Source organism: Vicugna pacos, chromosome 5 (genome assembly GCF_048564905.1).
Source record: "Vicugna pacos chromosome 5, VicPac4, whole genome shotgun sequence".
Classification (NCBI taxonomy): domain Eukaryota; kingdom Metazoa; phylum Chordata; class Mammalia; order Artiodactyla; family Camelidae; genus Vicugna; species Vicugna pacos.
The window spans coordinates 87,962,183-87,984,238 of NC_132991.1; the positions used below are offsets into that span (position 1 = coordinate 87,962,183).

Consider the following 22,056-nt stretch of genomic DNA (forward strand, 5'->3'; position numbering starts at 1 on the left):
GACGGCCCGGGGGTGCTCACCTTTGTACTCCGCCAGGCACACGCACTCGTAGCCATTGACGAGGTCCCTGCAGGTGGCAGCGTTCAGGCACGGGGTGGAGAGGCACTCGTTGTATTCCTCCTCGCAGTAGAGGCCATGGTAGCCTGAGGGACAGAGACAGAGGTCTGCGGTCAGACTGGTACCATTTAAACCCACACTGGACCAGCCTGCAAGGAAGCAGCTGGGTATTCACTGGAAAATAACGCCCAGACAGACGGGATTGAAGGAGATGGGTCTCTTGGGGTACACTGAAATGTGCACTTCCAGGAAGGTTATGAACAATCTGTTCTTATCACCCCTTTTCATGATCCCAAGTATAAAAGAAGTGACCTCATTGATCCACCAGGCGGTCCCATTATGATGTCATGTCCAGTGGTACTGGGGACTGGGAGACGTGAGTTACTGAGTGCATCTGCTGTGGTCACAGGAGACAGCAATAGAAACAGGACTTACAGCATGGCAGGAACAGCTCCTTTCAAGGATGTGGACCCCATATCCCCTCCAATCCACTAGAAAAATACATCTAACTAGAGAGAATTTTATCAAAGAAGGAAAGGATCAATGATTTCCTTTGTTTTTCAAGTCAGAAAAGAAACTCAGCTAAAAAGGTTTATCTGAAATTCTCGATGAAATGTGCAGTTTTTTTGTTTGTCTGTTTATTTAAAATGACAATTATCTAAATCATAATATTTTTAAATGTGCTTAAACTTTTTAATTATTAAAAATATAACGAAAGCAATGAAGCAAGAGAAACCAACAACTGCTCAACAAAGATGGCGTCTGCTCTCCTTTTTGCAAAACAGGTGTTTATTCTAAAGGACAAGAAGACAACATTCTTTGAGATGCACGCACGGATGTTAGGCTGTTTCTAACTTTCAAAAACATGTGTTACTGCCAATTTGCAGGGAAACCGGGCCATTTTTGTCTGGCCCTGTCCAAACAATGAGAAACATGTGAGCGCTCTCAGAACTCACCCTGCCTGTGTTGGTTCTGAATTTAGATAAGCAGAAAAAATAAACGTTTGCTCAAGCGGGAACTGGAACTACTTGCTCTTTTCCAGCCTTTTCAGCGCAGAGCCAGCCTGTCCAGCCCAGAGCCAGCTCTCCAGCTCAGAAAGTCCCATTAGGACATGCTAATGTGTTGAACTGTTCTGTTTCTGGTGCCTATCACAAAAGTAGGTTAAGCTCATATTTGCATTATTCACAGAGCACTTTTCAAGCATGTTGCCATTTCAGTTGTTTCTGAACTGCTTTCCACGTTGAGGCAGGGACAGTAGCCCCTCGGAGGGGACCTCGACCATCCCAAGACAAATACACTGGGGATTTCAATTCTTCATCCTTTTTCTAGTTTTATGGAAATATTCCCTATCACCCTTCATCAGATTATTTCAGTCATCTAGATCAGAGGTTCTCAGCTAACAGCAAGTTTGCCCCCTAGAAGATATCTGGCGATGTTTGGAGACATTTTGGGTTATCACAATTATGGTGAAGGAGAAGTGGTTGCTCCCAGCATTTAGTGCTGTGAAATATCCTACAACGCACAGAATAGCTCCCCACAACAAAAAACCTACCCTCTAAAATGTTAATACAGTCAGGTGGAGAAATCTTGCTCAAGATCAGGTATCACCAAACTGTGGTCCACAGGCTAAATCCATCCCAGTCTACTTTTATAAATAAAGTTTTATTGGGACACAACCACACTCATCCATTTATGTACTATGTACGGCTACTTTTGTACTATGACAGTAGATTGTTGCAATAGAGACCATATGACTTGAAGAGTCCAAAATCTTTCCCATCTGACCCATTACAGAACAAGTTTGCTGACTCCTGGTCTACATTCAGCAGAAAATCTTTTTTACAGGAGTTTTGGATATTAACTGCTTATCAAAAACATGGTTTGCAAACATTTTCCCCCATCCTGAAGGTTGCCTTTTACTCTGTTGAGCACTTCCTTTGCTGTGCAGAAGCTTTTTGGTTTGATATAGTCCCACTTTACTTTTGCTTTTGTTGCCTATGCTTTTGGTGTCATATCTCAGAAATCATTGCCAAGATCGATGTTATGAAGGTTTTCCCTAATGTCTCCTTTCAGAAGTTTTTTAGTTTCAGATTTTGGGTTTAAGTCTTCAGTTGTGTTGTTTTCTGTGAATGGTGCAAGATCATATAAATGGTCAACAGGTACACAAAAAGATGTTCAGCATCACTAATCATCAGGGAAATGCAAATCAAAATTATCACTTCACACCTGTTCAGATGGCTATTATTTTTTTTTAAATAACAAGTGTTGTCGAGGAAATGGAAAAATTGGCACCCTCATATACTATTAGTGGGAATGCACAAGGTTCTAGTTGCTGCGGGAAACAAAGCACAGAGATTCCTCAAAAACTAAAAATAGAATTATCTTACGATCTATAATCCCACTTCTGGGATTATAGAGATCTGGGATCCAAGAGAATGTGAAATAAGACCTTGCAGAGATATCGGCATTCCCATGTTTACTGTGGCATGATTCACAATAGCCAAGAGGTAGAAATAATGGAAAGGGCCACCAGCAGATGGTGGATAAAGAAGTTGTGATATGATTTACACATACAATGGAATATTACTCAGTCTTTAGAAAGAAGGAAATCCTGTCACATGCTATAACATGGATGAACCTTGAGGCCATGAGCTGAGTGAAATAAGCCCATCACAGAAGGACAAATACTTTGCAATTCCACTTATGTGACGTATCTGAAGCAGTCAGACTCATAGGAGCAGAATAGAATGGTGGCTTCAGGAGTGGAGGAGATGGAGAGTTTCCGTTCAATGGATAGAGAGTTTCAGTTATGCCAAATGAAGACGTTCCAGAGACCCACTGTATGACAATGGGCATATTGTTAGAGATACTGTACTGTCCACTTAAAATTTATTAACAGAATATATTTCATGTTATATGATTTTTATCACAATTTTTGAAATATATATGTAGAGTGAAGTCTCTTGGCTTTTGGCTTCTTCTCAGTGTGGAGCAATGATCACCAGCAGCATCTTTTCAGAAGTATTTGCCCTCCCAGCAGAGCTTTCAAAAATCAACCTGGGAGGATGATATATAACCCTACCAGCATCTCTGACCTTGGAACTGTGGTGTTATCGATACAGACAAAAATCAAAAGCAAATTCTGGAAATCTTCCATAATTGTTTTTGTTTTTTGAAAACAATATCATTATCTTCTTCCACTAGCCACGTGAAAAGCAAACAAGGAAGTTATTTTACAGAGATAATTAAGCTGGTGATGTTTTTCTTCCTTGGGGGGAAAAAAATAAAAGGCTTCATATTCTAAAATTGTTTCCTTAAGAGATGGTAACATTTAAATGTCTATGGAAATGTCAAGACACCCTTTACACCTGCCAAAGAACTTAAATTGGACTGTTTGAAGAAAAATGCATCTCTTCCAAAGCAGAAGGCTTCTGTGAACATGAGACTGCCACCCCCTGCTGGTAATTAATTCGGGCAAACAAATTAGCTCAGGGCAGTGTGCCCAGGGTCTAGAAAAATTAAGCTAAGTCCAAAGAATTTTTCTTAAATAAAGCTGGAGATCAGAAGGGTAGGATTGGAGTGGCCCCTTCCAGCTGATCTTCACCAGCGCTCTGATCTTTGCATGACTTGATCTTGAATATTTACTCCAAGCACTTCCCTAGATTTGAGAGAACACAGCAACCAGCTGGATGTGAGAAATGAGAAAAAGAGGTGAAGACGGCAGCCATGTCTAGGCTGGGGGAGAGGATGATGCTGCTGTTAATACAACAGGTATGACCAAAGGAATCACAGGGTTTAGAGGAACCTGACCAGTTAGAATTTGAACATGTTTAACTTGTGGCTTGCTTAGTCATGTACACGTGGCAGTTGGAAAAACAGGCTTGAATAGCATAGAAACAGCACTTTGGGAATTAGGTGCCTAAAAGCGATGCTGCAGTTTTCATCAAAGAAGAACGTGGAGAGGAAAAAAGAAGCAACCAAGGTCGGATCTACCTGGATGGGCAGGTGGAGAGCAAGCAGCCAGATCAGGACCCTGGGCAGGGATGGGGGAAGGTGGAGGGAAATCCCAAGCAGTGCAGTCATGGAAGCCAAGAGAGGACAGGAAACCGCGGGGGTTGGTTAACCCTTTAGAGGGTATTTTGAAAACTGGGGAGTGGGAGGGGGAGGGGTTGCTTATCACAATGATTGGAGGACTCTAGTAGAATTTGGTGGGTGGGGGCCAGAGATATTAAACATCTCACAATGTCTGAGATTCCCCTGCACGACAAACAATGGCCTGGCATCCTTCACAGCTCTGGACCAGCCCACTGGACATTCACGCAGGTGAAAACCCTGTTTACAGCTTTCCAGGCCTAGAACCTAACTGCTTTACATGTACCACAGTTTCTAAGATATACTGAGTCTTCCTGGAACACATATATTCTGACACATATATGTACTTGATACTCTAGGTAAAGTAAGAGAAGACTGTACTAAGAGTTGGTCGCCATTTTGGAATATCGCTTCATACGACCAATAGATCTTGGGGAATTTAAGTCACCCATAAACACCCCTGTATCAGCAAACAAAACAAAATAAAAATCAGTTCTTTGGACAATTTTCCAAAAACACTATCCAAAGAAGCTTCCCTCACCAGTTACTCATTACAAGAGCCAATTGATTTCCATCACAACACTTATAACGACCTGAAGTCATATTAACTTTGTTATTTACTGATGAGTATTTCTCTTCCTCCCCTAGAATGTAAGCCTGAAGGCAGAGGCTGTGACTGCAGAGCGCAGGGCTGTACCTGCCGTCTCTGGTATGGAAATCGTGCTCAGGTAAGAGCTGTTGAATCAGTACCCAGAGTACCACTAATTGAACCAGCACATCGTCAGGATGTGTCTATGATGTGCCGGAAGCTTCCAGAGACTGTGACTGCAGAAGTGAACGGCAAGGTCTCCATCCACAAGGAGTTTAACTGTCATGACAACCCAAAATGATGAGCATGACTAGCCCAAATTTAAAGATGAGGAATTAAGAGTCAGAGAAGTAAAGAAACTTGCTAAGGCCACACAGTCAACCCTATATGTTCTTCCTACTTTCCCAGGTCGTCCTCAAAATACATCACTTAGCCTATCAGTCTGCTAGGGCTGCCCTAACAAAACACTGCAGACCAGGTGACTCAAGCAACAGACATGTATTCCCTTACAGTTCTGGGGGCTGGGAGTCCTGGATCAAGGTGTCAGCAAGTTTGGTGTCTCCTGAGGCCTCTGTCCTTGGCTTGCAGGCGGCCACCTTCCCACTATGTCCTCCCATGGTCTTTTCTCTGAGCATGTGCCTCCCTGGTGTCTCTTCCTCATCTCATATGGTCATACGACATCAGTCATATCGAATTAGAGCTCCATTCTTATAACCTCATTGAACCTTAATTACCTCTTTAAAGGCCCTATCTCCAAATACAGTTACATTGTAGGGTTAGAGCTTCAGCATCTGAATTGCTGGGGGGGGGGAATAACTCAGTCCAAAACACCCAGAATCAAGATTTCTCCACCGTGACACTGTCAGCATTTTGGATCAGGTCATTCTTTACGGTCGGGAGCTGTCCTGTGTATCATTAGGAGGCTGAGCGGCCTCCCTGGCCTCTACCCAGCAGTTTCCTGTAGCACCACCCCTCCCCAGCTGTGACAAACAGAAACACCTCCGGATATTGCCACATGTCCCCTGGAGGATAAACCCCCCTCTTGAGAACCACTGTCCTAGATCCTTTTTATAACATGATTGCAACTTGAGGAGATTTAAAGATGTGTAGGTTCGAAACCATTGTTGTGAAGAGTGAGAGTGAATTCATCGAGAACAAGGGTCGGAGGGCAGAACCGAGGAGTCAGTCTGTGATCGAGGGCGCCTGGGCCAGAGGGAAAACAGATGTGAAAAGACCCCAATCAGTCCATGTTTCCACTGTTGTGGTTCCTATAAACCTTCCATAGGAAAGGACTACAGACAGAGGCTAAGTTAAAGCTTTAGATTCTCCAGCCTCCCTAACATTTATGTTATTGGGCCATCTACAAATTTCCACCTCCCTCCCTGGGCTTCTGAGAGAATGGACTATGGCGAGCCAGCTCTGACTGTTCGTGCAATGAGTTTAGAAGCAATGGGACACTGTAGAATTCTTGCTTCTCAAGTTATCCTTTATTCAGATAAAATGTATTTGACATCATTTTCTTTTCTCTAAACTCTTCTGTAACCCCTAGTGTTGAGAGTGTATATAGGCGGAGAGCTCCGGGCCATCCAGGTATCACTGCTCGATGCCATCAAAGTAACCCAGGGGCATTTGTGGCACCAGAGGTCACTTATGAAAGGAGGGGCTGCTGCCCCGCACCCTCAGGGGGACACGCCCTTGGCACTGAACATGAGGTCAGTAACCCAAGGAAGGCGCCAACCACAGTGTGTGGCACATAGTAAGAATCTAATAAATGTGGTATGTGGTCACCCCACTGTGGACCTCAAAGCAAACCTGATTTTAAAAGACAACATGGGGTACTTTAATTCTGAAATAGATGCCCTGCCTTGAGTATGCAGCAAAGGACAGAGCCACGTGACCCTGAAGGGCGCCATTATCCTGAATCATTGCGTCACATGGGCAGCAAAGACCGCTTCCCGTAACAACACCAGCAGCCCAGCTCTGCACTTCCACGGTGCCTGATCAGCCAGCCCAGCGCTCACCAGCCAGGAGCGCAAACACCTGGCTTGTCCTGTATATGAAACATACTCTTTTCCTGTTTGGCTTTTTAACAACCTACTCATTTACCCTTCATCAGCCTCATTCCTTGATACTAACCTCTGTGCTCGATTCCGTTTCCTGCTTGACAATAAACCTTTGACTCACTGCTCAGTCTTTGATCCCAAACTGTGTTTTCTCTCTAGCAACTGTCTGTTCTCGTCTTTCTTCAGGGCACAGGCTGGTGAATATGCAAGATGCTCCGTCACGGTAGGTAAGTTGGGTTACTCACACAGGAAAGCGTGATCATAGGGTAAAATGTCCTTTGCACGCATAAACACAGGACATTGTCCTTTTTTCTTACAAATGTCTGATTTGTACAAATATCAATAAAGATGCTCGGGAAAAATATATTCCAAAAATGACAGTGGCTTTTGTTGGATGAGAAAATCGAGAGATTCCTTTTTTTGGATTTTAAATATGACTATTCAAGTTTTCTAATTTTCCACAATGGAAAATACATTACTTGTGTAAGTAGCTAAGAAGGGGTAATAGAGATGCTTTATGGGTACCTTGTTTGCAGTATCACAACCCCAAACCTTGTTACCATGTTGCTGATGACCAAGGGAGATGACAACTGTGCTCTGTGTCTAACACTTGACCCTAGAACTGGTGACATTAGGAAAAGTCTGACTTTATTAAGGGTATTTTTTTTTAGGTGGAGGGGAAGGAGATGAAAGCAATTCTCACAGAGGAAAAATCCAGTCTTATTAGAAGAAGAGACTTTTTAAAAACACGAGGAACAGCCATCCTAAGAAACCATAATAAGGGCATATGAAATATATGGCACAAAACCAACCAGCCCCTACTCTGACTTATGTCCATACAAGTAGTTAGCATTCTGCTTCAAAAACCATTTAAGGAGGTGGGAAGGGATAAATTGGGAGTTTGAGATTTGCAAATACTAACAACTATAAATAAAATAGATTAAAAAAATCTTCCGTATAGCACAGGGAACTGTATTCCTATCTTGTAGTAGCCTATAATGAAAAAGAATATGAAAATGTATATATGTATGTATATGTATGACAGAAACATTACGCTGTGCACCAGAAATTGACGCTTTATAACTGACTATACTTTATATATAAAACCACTTAAGAACAAATGAAAGACTATACTGTAGACGACACAGCTGAATTGGGACTCTGCTTGTGAAGGGCCTCAAAAGTCCAGAGAACAGCAGCAAACACTCTTAAACAGAAGCCCTTGCATCCCTAAAGACATTTTACCCTTAAACTTGTCCATCATCTTGAGAATTTTTTTAACTACGTGGATCCAAACATTTCTAGAAGTTTCCTTGTGGATTTGCCTTCAGAACTAGGTCACAAACTAGTCACATGAAAAAAATCAAGCCCTTTCTAATTTTTTAGCCTTATGTCTTTTTCTTCATGATGCTTTTGGCCACTAGAGGGTGGATTCCACCTATGATCTCTATCAGCTAAAAGAAAAAATGTTGCTCAGCAGTTTAACAAAAAGGAAGCGATGTAAAAATGTGTTTTACAAAAGGGAAATGTAGGGCACAAGAGGAAGCAAATATTTAAAGAAGAATATTGTTTCCTTTAATATTAAAGCTTAATATTCCTGGATTTCTTTGTAGTCTACAAATTCACACTGATATGTTCTCTAAACATATAGTAGCTGCAGTTAAAATTATCCATACAAAGTAACCGATTTTTCTTACTAATTCTCTATAAAAATTATTTTTTAAATGCAAATGCTTGTAGCACCAGGACTAAAGCATCAAGATTCAAGATTGAGTCTAATGGCAAGACAGTAGCTTCAACCTGATTTTAAAGATTATTGTGGTATGTGTTTACTTATAAACAATACATAAAATATTTTAATGAAAAAATCCTACAACCTCATTTGATTTTCTAGGATGTTTCTATTCATGTAAAAATGGCTTGGTCTGTAGTTGAGGTGAGGAGGAGGACAAGGAGATTTGGAAAACAAGAGGTAGGCATAAAGCCCTCACCTTCCAGAGATTTTCAGTAAAGAATGATCACCTCAAGATGGACACAGGGCCCAGCACAGGCAACAGCTGGATGACAGGGCAAAAATCAAAGATTAAGGTTCTAACAGGCACTTTGGAGAGAAAACAAACCCTAAATGACTGTTTTCATGCAAGTATGTATATTAGCAAAGACGAATCTTAAAGGTTAAAGTACAGGGAAGTTCTTTAAATATGTCATTCCTTTTCATTTATTTCACAAACTATTGGGTAAATTTGGCTTTAATATGCCACTCACCGAGTGATCACGATACATACTTCTGAGCTGTGTGCCCTCAAAAGGGTTTGTGTCTGTGTTCATATACCAGTGATTCCCACAGTATAGTCCCCAGATCAACAGCATAAGCCTCACCCGGGAAATTAGTGGAAATGTGAGTTTTCAGGCCCCACGCAAGACCTACTGGATCAGAAACTCTGTGGGTGGAACCCAGAACTCTGAGATTTAATAAGCCCTCTGCCTGATTTTGACGCACGCTGAGGTCTGAGAATATCTGAGCTATAAAACAGCAACGTGCACAGCGTCTCCCACCAACTTCTGATTCTCAAACACGCAGGGAAATGGGAACAGTCACCTATGGCAAGGGCTGCATATAACACAGTAATATCTTTTAATAGCCATGGCCTCCCCTTGGCATATCAATACACCAACCGTAAAACACATAGTCAGAACGCGCACCAGTCACATGCACGTAAATCAACCAAGAGTGAAACACACAGTTAAATAACCTGCCAGCCACAGATGTCATGTAGACTCAGTGAAATTACACCCCTCTTGGGATTTGCTTAAGAGAAGAAAGCAACGCAGAGAAATTCCAAACTGACAGCAGAAGCCAGATTCAAAAAGGAAGGCTAAAATGAGGGAAGGTAACAGGGGTATAGAAGGGGCAAACATTTATAATTTCTCATTGTGTGACTGGAAGTCACATATACTTAATCAGAATGAGAAGAAATAAGCCTAAATTCAGATTAGTGAACACAACTTCCCCCACATCTCTGAGGCAGCTTTCTTGGCCCATGGGAACAACATTTCAGCTGAAAGGAATACTCTCAGAAAATGGGAGGCAGAACTCATAGAAACAGGGAGTTGAGCAGTGGTTGCCAGGGGCTGGGGGTGGGTAAAACGGGGAGATGTTGGCCAAAGGGTACAAACTTCCAGTTATAAGGTGAATACGTTCTGAAGTCACCTAACATACAGCATGGTGATTATAGTTAATAACACTGTAGTATATACTTTGAAGTTGCTAAGAGTGTAGACCTTCAATGCTCTCACCGTGAAAAAGAAATGATAATTACAAAAGTGTTGACTAACACTCTGGTGGCAATCATTCTGCAATATAAATGTGTATCAAATTAACATGCTGTATGCCTTAAAACCCATCAATATTGTATATGTTAATTATATTGCAATAAAGCAGAAAACAATTTTCCGTTTAAAAAAAATTTAAGGAGGGAGAGTATAGCTCAGTGGTAGAGCATGTGCTTAGCATGCACAAGGTCCTGGGTTCAATCCCCAGTACTGCTACTAAAAAAATAATAATAATACATATTTAAGAAAACAATTTTAAGAAAATGGCAATCTACAATGATTTTTATGAACCCAAAGTTGGGAAACATGATCTGACAAGATTATGCTATTTCTAGTGATAAAATGCAGCCTCATGTTCTTAGAGAACTGAACACTTAATAAAGGACAAGTGTTATCCGTCCAGATCACAGGGGCAGAGTTCCTAGCCCACGTTTTTTTTTGTGTGGCAAGTGCCCCTCGCTCCCCATAGGTTTGGGTGAGTCTGGTTATTTTTGTTTCCAGAGATCCTAATGTTCAAGCCACAGAAAATTTGGTTCAAAGGTGGACAGTTGACCCAAGTTGAGAATATGAATTCTTCTTTTCCAGAGTTTGAATCATAAGAAACAAACACGGGACATCAGAGCCAAAGGGCTGGTCAAAGCCAACAACACCATAGAGCTCAAAGTAAAAAAAAAAAGAAGAAGAAGAAAAAGAAAATGCAGCCTCATGATGGAGAGATATATATATATACACAAAATGGTACCAAGGTACTGTGTGATGGAAAACAAAACATTATGATTAGGATTCTTCCAGAAAATTCTGGTACCTGGACTCTGCAATGCAGACGGCAGATTTTTTTCCTCCAGGGTGTATTTACTTTCACTTTCTTATCACCGAGGACATTCAAAGGCACAAGGCAAAAGTGCAATCCTCTAATTCCCTATTAGTCATTGTCATTCTCAAGTAAATATGCTGGATCCTAAAGACTGCCGAATTCTATGGAAATTGGTCATAGTCATTCAGGAATATTTTTGGAAGCACTCGCCTCCCACCTGGCCACCATCCCTAAGGGCTAAGGCAGACCCTTAGTGTTGGGGCTTCAGCTAAAGAACTTCTTGGAGAAGACTAACCACCAGAACTGTACCTCGAGGCAAATGGAGTACAAAGAAAATTTCAAAACTGCAAATAAATTGGAGTCAGAGAACCCGAATATTTAGTAAATCCTAAATTCTATTCTAGTGCCTCTACTGAAGGAATATTAAGGATACCTAAAAATAAGGCATTTGTTCATTTAAGAGGTCACAAAGCAATGGAAAATCAAAAGTGTGTTTTATTTGGTGACTTAAGATACTAGTAGAATATGTACCTTAATAATCTAAAGTGAAAAATGAAACTTCCTTGAAACAGAGCAGGGGTAAGGCTCAATCTACACAGAACTGAAGAAAAGCAGTTGTCTCCGAGGCAGTCCTTATCACTTGAGTCAATTCAGTGGGACTTCCTCCCTTTTCCTCAAGCAATCACTGATTGCATATTGTTTTTTCAACTTTCCTTCTCTTCAAATCAGCATGTACATAAATACATATATATACACACACATATATATATATGAGACTCATTCACATTTTTCACATATTTAGGTTAAGTCGTCATAGATTGCAAAAAAAAAAAGGCCACAAATTCTTTGTAGCTCCTCCCATCACTAAATGGAGTCTATGGGCTTGGCCCTGTGATTTGCTTGTGCCAGTGAGGCATTAGTAAACATAAAAGAAGAAGAACCTTTAAAAAGCATCTGTGCACTGGGCCTTGGAACCCAGCTGCCATGTGAAAAAGTCAGACAGGTATGCCGGGTGACGAGAGATGTGTGGCCCAGCCCCCTCACTCCAGCCAACTGCCCGACATGTGAATGAGGTCATCCAGGACCAGCCAATCCCCAGCTGACTTGCTGGATGACCACAAAAGCCTGAATGAGTCCACCTAGCACCACACAGAGCAGAGAAGAGACATCCCAGCTAAGCTGGCCCAAACTATCACCCACAGAATTATAAGCAATGAATGGTTGTATTAAACCATCAAGTTTTTGGACTGGTTTGTTACTCAACAGGAGCTAACTGATAGTAAGGTTTAATTACCAGGAACAATGCCCAACCTACTGCCTAGCACAGGGAACTGTATTCAATATCTTGTAATAACCTATAATGGAAAAGCATCTGAAAAACAACATATATATATGTGTGTGTGTGTGTGTATATATATATATATATAGTGTAACTAAATCACTTTGCTATAAACCTAAAACATTGTAAATCAACTGTACCTCAATTTAAAAATAAAAATTAACAAAAGAAACAAAACCTATTTTTTAAAAAGAAATAAAACCACAGATACTATATTTTTAGGCATCAGAGACCAGGAAAGAAAGGTATTTGGGGGCAGAGGTGGATGAAGGGGAGTCATACCAGGCACTACATATTGCTTAAGTCCAGACTTCCTTTCTGCTGGGCTTATCCAACCTAAAAGAAACACTTTTACTAATGAATTAGGCCTGGGACATTCACTTCAATCTGTACCATCAAAAACCATCTGGTAAAGAAAAAAGGGAAACGTGATCCTGATAATCACGAGCATATCATTAAAACTTCAGTCCAAACAGCTCGGGAGCTCTAGGAACGCCTGTGAAGCCAAACGGGACTCTAAGTGGAGCAGCGTGGCCCAGCACAAGGAAGCACCTGGGTGACCTGGGGAGGACGTGCTGTTCTGAAAAACCGGTAAGTGCTTTGAGCTGACCATGTACCGGAATAACAAAGAGGTCATGTATCAATCAGCTTCTGGCAGGCTTAGGAGCTCTGAGCCGTCATTAACACTGAAGCAATTTTATAAAAGCACTCAGTCCATGCAGCAACTTTCATTGTGTACTTTCAAACGGAAAATCCACAGCTGTAGTGGAAAAACAATGGAAGAAATGCAGGGCATCGTACCCAGATTTTTATACAAATCTGTATCAAGGAAGAATTTGAAAGCACACTGAAGGCTAGAAGGCTAGGGAACAAAGTAAAACATGCAGACAAATCTCCTTATTGGCTGTCCAGTTGGGATTCAGGATGCAGGCCATCAGCCACAATATATCCCAGACATCACCTGTGACAGCACATTGTCATAGGCCTTCCAATCCTGGGTTTCTGAGGCCCAGTACATGCTCCATCATTGACACGGATGGCAAACCACTGCCACTGAGGCAGGCTTGTGGGAAGGAGGGATATGGAAAGCGTTGGACATCAGAGCTGGCTTGAGGCAGAGAGCCAAGAAACCAAAAAGTCAAATATGAATAGGAAGGATCACATCAAGGGTATTACCAGGGCCAGGTGAACAGAAACAGCATCGAAGGCATCCGTGCATGGAGTAATCAGCACAGGAGGCTTCAGAGATTTGGGTGGTAAGAAAAGAAGTCCAATAGCGACTAGCACTGGGGGCCCCATAAGTGAGAAGCATCCATCAAGAGACTATCTAAGGTGAAGGGTGACGTAACTGTCACATGGTTATGCCTGCATTTCCATTTGAGTCATAAGAACAGCAGTTTCTCGAATTCGGCGCATCCAGCAGACATCAGGTCAAATGAAAGCACAAGTGTCAGCCCCAGGTAGCCCTCAGCACCAGTTCTGAAGCCACTGAATCTGCCGCGAAACCAAAGCAGAAGAGGTGCACCCACCTGCAAGCAGCTTAGCTTCCTGGGAGGTCGAAGTTGTGCCTCTCTGTGCCGGGAGGTCAGAAACCATTGGTTAAAAGTCACTCGCTGGACCACAGTCAAGGCCACTTCTCAAGTGTGGCTTTGAGGTGTCCTCTCAGAGACACATCTCAGAGCTGTGCTGAGATGAGGGTGGTCTCGAAGCCCGTTCTTGTGACTGGACCCCGCGTGAGTGAGTGCCCATGTCCACACGTAACTTGGGGGCCCGATTAGGCTTCTGCCAAGTCTAGCCTATTGGTCAGGGACTTGGTGTTGGGCAAATCTAGGTTAAACCTGGGGCTCATTCACTTCTACTTGCTGTTTAGACTCTCAATGCCTCAGTGTCCTCGTCCTCAAATAAAAGGATGGGAATACTGTCAGCTGGGGCTCAGTAAGAGAAAACATTTGTCCAGTGTTCAGCAGAGTCTCAGTGTAGTTAAGTTCTCATAGATGGAAACTACTGGAGGCAAAGCTAGCATGGACCCAGATGCCTCACCTGGGTCAGCAGAGCTGCATCAATGTCTGGACAAACACCTATTTAATGTGCTCATGGGAGGAAGCCGTGAAGACAACCACCACTTAGAAAATCTGGCTTAATGTTTCATTTTTGAGACAGTTATTGACCGCCGGTGAGTCAGGGTCACAGTTTGACCCTGTTTCCGGTTTACTCTGAGATAACAGAGCCCCTGATGTCAATCCCAGCTTCATCCCTAACTAGCTCGACAGTCATGGGCCGGGAAAGGGCAGCAAGCATGGGTCCCACTTCACGGGGCCGGTGGGGATTCAAGGAGACACTGCAGTCAAAGAGCTCTGCCCAGCCCCTGCGTTGCAGTCTTTACCACTGAAGTCACAAAGAGCCAGTCCCCTAATCCCACACAAAGCTGGCCCTGACCCATCACTCAAGAATGGCCACTATGGCCACGAAAATTGATTCCACCTCTAGTCCGACTCCAACCTTGAGCCTCACATGAAAAGAATCAGAGCACAGATTTAATAGTTTCCTTAACAGTCTTCCCCATGACAAGGAGGATCTGATGTTGGCACCCTTAGCACACTGCTGGTCCATCATTGGCATCATCTCATTTGAGCTTCGTATGTTTGCCCCCATTTTAAAGAAGAAGAAACTAAGGCTAACAGAGGCCAATGGAACAGCTGGTCAGTGATAAAGCTGTCACTGCAGTTCGGCTCTACTCAATTCTAAGCCCAGAGCCCTTTGCATCACACCTGGTGAGAGGAAAGGCATGTTAAATTTCAGTTCTCAATTGCCAATTCCCAGACCTCCTCCGCAAGCCAAAACACGCTAGTGATCAGATCATAGTAACTTCCAATCACAAAGCAAGAGTCAATGGCTTCGTTACAGACCAGTTTTAAATGAGTCGCCATCTGACTTCCATAGTGGAGGAGAATTTCCTGAGATTATAGAGTTGGCAGTGCTCCAAACAGAGCCATCCTCAGAAATGCACTGGCTAGTGTCATCAGCTGCCACTTCTGACTTCCATTCCAGTTAAGACAGGATAAAACGATTCCTGCTGTCCTCGCAGACCATCCAGTGCCTACCCTCGTAGGTAAATCCCATTCCTTTCAACAGTAGTGCAGTAAAGAACGAATTCTGGATGATGTGAATGTTAAGGGGAGCTGTGGGAGCAGAGGGAACAGAAATTGCTCATAATTAAAGGCCAGTTCATTAACACCTTCATACATATGGATTAGCCATTTAGTGTGAGGTTAAATAGACTGTGAATAGATTTTTAATGTCAAGAATCTCATCAAAATTCCATAAACCACACCAGCAAGTGCCCTTCACTCGTGACCACTGTCCTTCCCGCCCCCATATTAATCCCCCCAGTCACTAGCCTGAGAAGCCAAACACCACAAATTCTCCCTGAACACCCCTCAAACAAGAATCAAAGCAGAACGGAAGACACAAACTGCTCCACACAAAACAGATAAACAACAAGTCCTACTGTGCAGCACAGGGAACTATATGCAATGGCTTGTAGTAACCTGTAATGAAAAAGAATATATATATATATATATATATATATATATATATATATATAGCTGAATCACTATGCTGTACACCAGAAACTAGTATAACATTGTAAGTCAACTAGACTTCAATAAAAAAAAAATCAGGGGGAGGGTATAGCTCAGTGGTAGAGTGTGTGCTTAGCATGCATGAGGTCCTGGGTTCAATCCCCAATACCTCCATTAAATAAATAAAGTAAATAATTAAATATAAAACCTAATTACCCCCACCCCCAAAATGGGAAAAAACTATACTTCAATTTAAAAAAATAGCAACTGAAAAACAAAATGGAGATGAAGAAGAGCCACTGCAGTGACTCTGAACACCGTGAGGACAGGTCCCTCGGCGCCTGGCCACCTGGGCAGGTCTGACTCGGCTCCTCCCCGCTGCGCAGTGCCCTCCCCTCCCACGGGCCCCCATGGCACCGCCCTCTCCCAGAGCCCCGCCCACCCCCGTGCTGCCTCCTCCAACCTCTTCTTCTGCAGCTTCTAGCTCCCTACTCAGAGCAAGAATTCCCTAACACTCCCACCAACCTTCCCCTTCTTTTCATACTCTTACCCCATCTATCTGAACAGCTCTGTTGACTTTCTCCAGCCCCCACACACCAGAAACTCCTTATTCTTATTCCCCTGGCATCAGCCTCACGACCCAGTTCTGGTCTCAAGTAACAACTATTGAACGGCACGTCCACCTGGTTGGCCTGCAGGTCCCGAAAGCCTTTTGAGCTTCCTCTCTGAGTGACCCAAGGTGAAACCCGAGCAATACCTTTGGCTCCACTCTCACCTCTGTTCCCTACATTCAACTCTGATGCTTCCGCGGCTCAAACAGACTTCAGGTCCATCCTTCCATTCCCACTGCCACAAGTTCAAGGCCTCACTTGAACTCCTGTCTCACCATCTCTTCTTGACTGTAACAGCTAATTTTGTCAGAATAATCTCTCTGAAAGTCAGCTAATCTTTCTAGAAATCACCCAATTCTATCAAAATAATCTTTCTAAAATATAGATCCATTCGCATACACGGCTGATGCAAAATGTTTTCAAGTCTCCATTTCCCAAACTCCTTAGTATCTACACTTCCCCAACCTGCCCCTACGAGCATCTTCAGCCTTACTACCCACCACTGCATCCAATGCATCGCACACTTGTGGCCAGCTGGATCTCCTGTTCTTTGAACTTCCCTCCATCCTGCCCCACCTAGGACTCTCGTTCCATAGCAACCTTCCTCCAAGTATAAATCCAAACAATAATTCAGCCTAGTTCACTGGAAATTCTGATTGAACTATTATTAATATGAAAAGTCAATCAATTGGAAACCTCACTATTTTGAGCATTTTAATCAATTAAGTCCTGCCAATGCTCTCAAACCGAAGACCACCAGGGACAATCATGTAGCTGAATCAGTTGGGTTTCTAGCTCATTGCAGTGAGGCAGCACGAACACCATGGGGAATCATTAGGTGTCTCAGTGAGAGGTTGTTAGATGGGGCTTATTACAGGGTTTAAACTCTGGCTGGGTGATTTGGGGAGGATTCATCAGAAAGCAAGAGTGACTCTATGCTTGAGTATTTCAGTAAATCCTGTCTGTAGGACAGGGGGCGGGCACTCTAGGGCAAGGCTAAAGCTGTAACTGGTGAAGCAGCAGCTGGCCCTCATTTTACTTGCACTAAAAGGGGAGATTTGGTATTTTGTAGGTTGCATGGTGACCTTGTTTTCATTTGTACTTAGGCAAAATTAAAAATGGTCTTGTTTGTCTCACTTTACCACGGCCTATGCATGGCCATGCCTGATGTCGGTGTTCTGGATGCGTGTTTTCGCCCGCACGCCAACAGGAGTCACCGCGGCCCAGCTGTGAGTGCCAAGCCAGTGCTGAACACCTCCAAGGCCTGCTTGTAAATGTCCACCCAGCCCCCAGATGTCAGGTGCCGCTCTTTTTCTCCGTTCTTAGTGTCATCACGATGCCAATGTTAGTTTTAAGCATTTTCTTAGGGAGAGTATGGCTTATGCAGAGCTGCTGCAGCTGCAGCGAGGTAGACAAGATTCTCCTTGGGATCTCCGTGGTGAAGGCAGAGATTACATTTTGGAATATGACAAAGAAAGGGCGTGACAACAGGATTAGGCTGGGTGGAAAGGAGGCAATATATTCTACAAAAGTAACAACTCGCAAGAATAATGTGATGCAGCGATCAGCACCCTCCAAGTGCATGTTTAACACGAGAACTGTCTTCATCCTAGTCTACCTGATAAGGTTTTCTGGTTCATAAAAGATGAAAGTTGTCCAGTGTACTTCTCCCAGAATCTAAATACAATTAGTCATTCGTTATCAAGCTAAATGTTCTCACATCATTGTAGGTGTACTTTTAAAAACCTTACTGTTGAATGACTATTAAAATCTTGACCATTAAGTCTTACCTTAGATTCTGTTTCCAGTGGACACTATCAGAGGGCTGGGATCGCCAAGTCTGAGCTTAACAGAAGGAAGCAATGCCAACTGTGTCTTTTAGGCCCTAGAGACCGGAAATGCAGCTCACGTGCGGGGCATGTGTAAAAGATGGAAAAAACATATCTGCAAGGCTTAAAAATACAATTTCCTTAAAAAATTCGCTTGGGGAAAGTCTAAACATCCTCTCCTTTATAGGCTGGAGGCTCTAACTGAGTTGCCAGCCCTACGGTGGAGAAGAATCAGCAGAAATGCATGATCGGCAACTTGTCCCAGGTCTAACGTGTAACAACAGGCAAGCAGTTAAGATTACTTATGAGAAAAAAAAAACTGTTATTTGTATTTCCATGAAAAAATCCTCTAATGCCTTGAACTTTAAATTCCTGAAATAGTAACTTCAGGCACACACTCTGACGGCAGGGTTAACACAATGCAACAAAGAGGGTTAGAGTTATAACTCAAGGGTACTAGGCAGAGGCCAACACCAGTGAACTGGGGCAGAACAGCTCCCTTTTACCAGCGATTCCTTCCAGCACTGGTCATCATCCAAATGGCATCTCAAGATGCCCCACTGTTGTGTGAACATGAGACACCAGCACTCCCATCTGCAGGGACAATGGCAGGCCCCCAGGCGACTCCAGGCACCGTGACACTGCTTCCCGTTCTGTTTGTTGGGCACCATGTTCTCACGTGCTCCAGTCCTTCGGAGATTTCAATTTGCAATTTTTTTAGAGGATGTGTGGCCTATCATTTGACACTGAAAGGCAACCTTTCGGTGATTACTCACTGCTGACATTTTATTATTTAATACTAAAATCCCATCAGAAACCCCGAGCCTGATAAGCTAAAAAATGAAGTTTGAAAATAAAGCACCTGGCAAATCTGATGTGCAGAACCATCTAAATGGCACTTTGTCAGACGGGAGCTAATTATCAACTTGACATGATTTCAATCTGCTGCCATTTTATGAAACGGGGTCCGCTTGCTCTCTCTAAAGATGATCAGGCTTGCCGCTCTTCAGCTAGACACCCGATTTCACCTGCTCTCATGAGATTCTTCTATTATGCAAACTAGCAGTAAAGCAATTACGTGCTCCAAAAGATTAAGACTAGAAATTTCGCATTCAGAGAATTGTCATTTTCACCTCTTAAAATGTAAATTCTTGCCAGATGTAAAGATGCCTTTTTTATTTCAGACAATGTCACCTAATGATCTGAGGAAGCAACCCCTCTAAAAGCAATCTGATTTCCCAAGTTCAAGGAAAGAGCCTTCACAGAACTACAAGGCTCCACCCCGGGGCACCACCTAGCATATGAAGGCACTGAGGGATGCAAGACGTGCTTCTTCAGGTTTTTCAGGGCTCCTTAGAGGCTGCACATTGGCTATTACCAAGCTAAATGCTCCAAATGGACAGGAATGAAGGGAGGGAAAAGAGGAACTTGAACAGGAGATACTTCTCCCCTCTGTGGCTTGAGGAGAAATGTTGGAATGTAAATGGATAGAAAGAAACTGAAGTGTTCTCACTGCTCCACATCCGGGATTTGATGCTCTCAGACACAACAGATGGTCATGGTCAGCAGAAGGACACGGTGGGCAACTTGCCCCCAGTCTAGCCTGGGACCCCAACTGCAGCGGAATCGATGCACATCTAAGACGTTATTTCTGAAAATAAACACTGAGGCCCAGAAACGCCCTGTAAATTCCTACTCTAACAGTTAGCGAGCGGGGATCTCATAGGCTCTTCCTCCCACCCTCGGCTACTCCTGCCTGTGTGGACAGTGAAACACTGGGTGGTAGATTTTCTATTTGGGACCTTGTAAGCTTCCTCACACATGTTACAGACTTTACTTGATGTTACTAAACAGCAACGTTTATCTCTAAATAATGACATTCCATTTCAAGTTTTTAAGATAAACCAACTGACTATAAGGGAAAGTTCAATATGTTTAAGAACAGAAGTCAGAGAAGGGGAGGAGAAACAAAACAGCCTCCCAGTCTTGTGACATGTGACTCTTCTCTGTGGGGTCCCCTGAGGGACCCGGGACTCTTGCAGGATGGGCGTGGAGGATGCTCTGGACAGAAAGGCTTTGCTTCAACTACCGCCAAGGGGCTCATCGACCCCACGGTACGACGCCCACATACGCTGAGAGCAGCGTGCTCGTGGGTCGTGACGTGAGGAAGACTGCTCTCCCAGCACAAGTGTACTCTGTTTCACTGGCAAACACAGTGGCCTGAGTGCCTCACGTTCCCAAAAGGCAAGGACACCAAGCGCACGGAGGATCGCTGGCCCCAGGGGGAAGCAGCTCCATTTCCACATGACTCTGACAGGAGAGGACGCGGGTACCCGCAGAAAAGTCTCCTTGTGTCATGGGTAGAGGTGGAGAAACCCCTTCACCACAAGGTTAATGAGAAATCTCAAAATGTTACTGGGATAGTTAACTTCATATATGAACTTGGCTAAGTCACAGGTCCCAAATATCCGGTCAAACACCAGTCTAGAGGCTGTGAAGGTATTTTTTAGATGAGATCAGCGTTTACACCAGTAGGCTTTGAGTAAATCGATAACCTCCAGAATGTGGGTGAGCCTCGTCCAATCAGCTGAAGGTCTTAAGACCAAAGACTGAGGTTTCCCGAAGAAGAAGGAATTTGGGCTCAAAACTGTAACATAGAAACCCAGCCTGGGTTTCCAGCCTGACAGCCTGTACTGCATTTTGAACCGGCCAGTCCTTGCTCACAACTGCATAAGTCAATTCCTTAAAATCAAACAATCTGTTGGGGTTTTTTTTTTCCTCTCTCTCTCTTCTGTTTCTCTGGAGAATCCCGTTAATACAGTTACCAGGCAGATTAAACAGTCTCATTCCCTCTGTATTTTAGAACAAAGAAGAAAGGGGCACTTGGCAAAATATCAGTTCTATGGTTGTTTAAAAAAAGAGAATTCAAAGTCTATATGAAAAAGGCTTTCCAGTACCTTTCAGATGCTCAGTTGCATTTCCCACTCACTCCTTTAAGTGATCCATGAATATGAGACATGTCCCTTAAATTATGGGACCAGGCGCAGGACAGTGAACCCAGGGCACCTAGGTTGGAACCTGGATGCAGCCCCCAACTGAGTGTGTGGCCACAGGCACGTGACCAAACCAGGAATGAGACATTTCATACCTCAGCGGAAATGTGGTCCTACATCTCCCTGGCAGGGAGGGCACTCAAAGGCCCAGGTATGTGGAGCACCCAGCTCAAAACCTAGAGATTAAGCTCACTAAGTGGTAGCTGATCGTTATACAAAAATTACTAATAAAATATACTTCCTCCTACCCACCAAGGGGGAGAGAGACAGAGACAAGAATAATTAATGTTGTATTTTAAAGACCGGAACAGTGATGTTGCAACTGACTGTGGGGACTCAGAGGAATGAAAACTGAGTCAGCCCCAGAAGGGGAACCTTGCGGGTGAGACAGGGTGACGGGGGAACAGGTGTTCCAGGCGGAGGGCACTGCATGAGCAGAAGCAGGAATCAAGCAAACCAAGGGACAAGCCAGCCACGCTGATTGATGGGCCAGGAACATGCACAGGGAATCGTGCTGGGAAACATTCTAAAGCGCCAGCTCGTGCAAGGATGGAGACGTGGGCAGAATAGAAACAAGAGGAAAGAAAGAGCTGCCCGTGTGCCTTCTTTTCAGACCAACCAGGAGGCTGTGCAGACACAAATTTTGACTAGTAACCGCTCGGACGTCTGAGTATCAAAGCTTTCACAATAAACAA

General features: G+C 43.5%; 1 protein-coding gene across 3 annotated transcripts in view; it reads right to left on the reverse strand.

Annotated features, from left to right (window-relative positions):
- The window catches only part of DNER (delta/notch like EGF repeat containing), a 263,556-nt gene that overhangs the window by 35,760 nt on the left and 205,740 nt on the right, over window positions 1-22,056 (reverse strand). For all 3 annotated transcript variants that reach the window (XM_072961804.1, XM_072961805.1, XM_072961806.1), the window contains one exon: window positions 21-143. In XM_072961804.1, coding sequence (XP_072817905.1) covers window positions 21-143 — 123 coding nt within the window. The remainder of the gene's footprint in view (window positions 1-20; window positions 144-22,056) is intronic.